The 3,075-nt window shown below is 40.4% G+C and overlaps 1 protein-coding gene across 4 annotated transcripts in view; it reads right to left on the bottom strand.

Moving 5' to 3' along the window:
- Positions 1-2,630, bottom strand: part of eif4ba (eukaryotic translation initiation factor 4Ba) — a 21,578-nt gene extending 18,948 nt beyond the window's left edge. For 3 of the 4 annotated variants that reach the window (XM_016509115.1, XM_016509116.1, XM_016509117.1), the window contains exons 1-2: positions 2,567-2,630; positions 532-672 (exon numbers count right to left, since the gene is read on the bottom strand). In XM_016509115.1, the coding sequence (XP_016364601.1) occupies positions 532-672; positions 2,567-2,579 (154 nt within the window). In that variant the 5' untranslated portion in view covers positions 2,580-2,630. The remainder of the gene's footprint in view (positions 1-531; positions 673-2,566) is intronic. The other variant, XM_016509114.1, reaches the window with a different exon arrangement.
- Between the last annotated feature and the right edge of the window lie 445 nt (positions 2,631-3,075).

Genomic DNA, 3,075 nt, shown 5'->3' with positions numbered 1-3,075 from the left:
CTCAGCGACCAGCACGGATCAGCTCTAGGCATGACGAAGCGGATATCGTCCTCTTTTGGAAGGCCAAACAAAGTAGTTTCGCTTTCACAACAAAACACACAGAACACAAACACACACGCGTCTTCACGACATGGTGGCAGCAACAATAATACAGCGAGAATAAAAGTTACGCCTTATTTTTTTGCGTGAACATTTGGGCGGTGTTATGCAAATCTTCCCACATCGTGACGTAGACATGTGGGGGCGTGTTAGAACGAGCCATTTTAGGTAGGTGTGGCTGACTCTTAACTTTTATAAAGAATATCTCTTTGGATTTGAGACTTTAGTCTTTGCAACTTTACAGATCTTCTTTATGCACCAAGAGCTTGTAACACTCCAAAGAGAAAGGAAAAATTGAAATCGCATCACATGACCCCTTTAAATCAACAAAAAAGTCATCGAAATATGAACAACATTGTGAAAGCATATTTTGAAAGCCAAGCATCAAACATTTAAATGTGGTAGATGTTTAATCCCATATCTGAATCTCACCATCTCCCTCCAGGTCATCGGTCTCGTCGGCCCAGCTTGTGGGCTTTGTGGGTGCATAACTCGGCGGAGCATTTCCCCCGCTGTCCTCCGCTAAGAAGTCAGTCAGGGTAAGGGTCTTACCCTTTTTCTTATTCTTTTTAGCTGTCAAAAAATAAATAAACGATAAGTACACATTGAAAACAGCATAATAAGGTCTCCAGTGCTTCACCACTATGCTCAAACACCATGACTTAGCATCAACGATGAGAACAAATGGATTGTGAATATAAAAGTCTGTTGTGGCTTACATATGCAATTACAACTGCAATTGGATGACAAAGCAGAAGAAAAACAGTTATCCAAGTTGGTGTATTTAATTTGCATTTAATGCAATTCAGTAAATGTAGACTAACTGGCCCTACATAATTTGCATAGACAAACTGCTGCATTTAGAAAACAAGAACATCTATCTCCAGGCCAGATTGACTCTCATCTGTTGCAGACTGCTGCGGTTAACATGTGGAGAGAAGCATTGTTGTGAGCTACAACACACTTCTGAGCTCTTTGTGACAAACTGCACTGTCAGGACATTCCAGCTCTGTGCAACTGAATCAATGTTTACTGTAGGGCTACGACACCCCGCTGCAAAACCAAAACATAACCCCCAAGTTCTGACAACATTATCCTAAAGCTCAATGCATGTGCAATGACTCAGGCACACTGGCTTTAGAGAAAATAGAAGGAAGTGTCAACCTCCCTCCTGAATGATGATTTTACTACCCCCTATATCTACACATAATCAAAACACACTAACATTTCAAAAGTGAATCAAAATTGAATCCTAAAAGAGGTTTAAGGCTTGACAAGATGTGTATAAATGTGGTTTTGTTCCATTTTCTCCTAGGACCGCTGCATTCACATATAAATGCATATGAGATTTCTTTGTTCTGTAGGATTTTAAAATACTATCAGAAAAACTTAATGTCTTAAAGTAAATGGCATTGTACCGTCAGTACGGTAACATGGCAGACGGTTAAGAGTTTCATGTGAGAATGCAAGCCTTGTGCTTGAGGTCATGAAACTACATAACGCAAAAGAACTTCCACAAGTATCTGCTCAAGTGTTTACCATTACATACAAAATCATGGCAACAGTCACAAACAAAAATAAGGATTGTGTTTAAAAAAAAAGAATTAATAAAAAACAAATAGGAGAATATACTACTACTACTAGTAGTACTAATAATAATAAAAAGCAAAAAGGAAATAAAGTAAAAATTTGAAGAAAAGAGATCTCTGATCGAGCTGTACTGAGCGTTTGTCCCCGGGACAGCGCAGGAGATCTCTGATCGAGCTGTACTGAGCGTTTGTCCCGGGACACCGCAGGAGATCTCAGATCGAGCTGTACTGAGCGTTTGTCCCGCGCAGGAGATCAATGAGAGCAGCACTAACACAATTGTTGCTTAAGCAATATTGTGATTAAGTTTGCCATTAAACAAGGGACATGCATTTTGCACCAAATTTGTTAGTTATTTATGCTCTGCTCAAACAAGGCGATGTATTTTGTAACAAACGCGGGAATGAAGTTACAGCAGCCCCTCCCTCAACTCTGCGCCTTTATTTCGGTCGTGTCTTGTAAACAAAGCAAAGCAATGTTACATTTACATGTGGGAAAACAAAATGTAACGACAACACAAAGCAGCAAGCATACAGACACGGGCTTGGCTGCATGTGCTTCATTTTCTGTCTGAGAAACGAGCGGAGTACAAATGTGCTGTTAGGACACGTAAACAGCGCTTCCGTGTTGTCAGAATAGAAGGTAAATAAGCTGATCAGTATGTTCTCGTGCACACAAACACAGCTGCTGGTGCAGTTTCTACGCAGCGTCCCTTCACAACTCAAGATCAAGCTTTTACAATCAGCCCTCGCCGCTAAATCTATTCCATCACGGGTAAGACGCACTTTATCTACCGCTGAAAGAAATTTCCCCGACACAAATGACACGCCGCACCCGAAATTTCCCAACCGGCCCAGGCACAAATCTATAAAATCCTCACCTGAAGCCGCCATGCTGGAGAAGGAGAGCGTGTCATATCCCCGGATGGGGGCGGGGCTTGTTGCGTGACTTCGGCGCGCATCCAGCGCCGCGCTCATGGCATCTTGGGTAATGTAGTCTTTATGGTTAGGGTTCGATTATAAACAGTGCTCCCTAAATGTATTTGGTCACACAGACCTTAATTAAAATGAATGCATTCCATTGCATTATCTAATTATATAACTGAGAGCACGCTTGTATTTTGTTGTGTTTTGACCAGTAGAGGGCGTTGATCGCGAGCTTCAAATCGTGTTATCATTCTGTAAGTTTTTTTTTTTTTTTTGCTTGAAGAACATAAATACCAAATACAATTCAAAGAAGTCCAAATAGCAGCATAACAAAAAATACATAGATAAACAAAATAAACATAACAGGAAAAGAAAGAAAAACAAATAAATACAGGAGAAAAAAAAAAAAAACTTCCAAAAAGCTGCATCTTCTTCAGTTGAGTGAGTCTCTTGTAGAAAAACA

The sequence above is a fragment of the Sinocyclocheilus rhinocerous genome, unplaced genomic scaffold (genome assembly GCF_001515625.1).
Source record: "Sinocyclocheilus rhinocerous isolate Xijiao unplaced genomic scaffold, SAMN03320098_v1.1 scaffold263, whole genome shotgun sequence".
Classification (NCBI taxonomy): domain Eukaryota; kingdom Metazoa; phylum Chordata; class Actinopteri; order Cypriniformes; family Cyprinidae; genus Sinocyclocheilus; species Sinocyclocheilus rhinocerous.
Note: the sequence above shows the minus strand (reverse complement) of the source record. Positions and strands in the feature narration are given on the sequence as shown.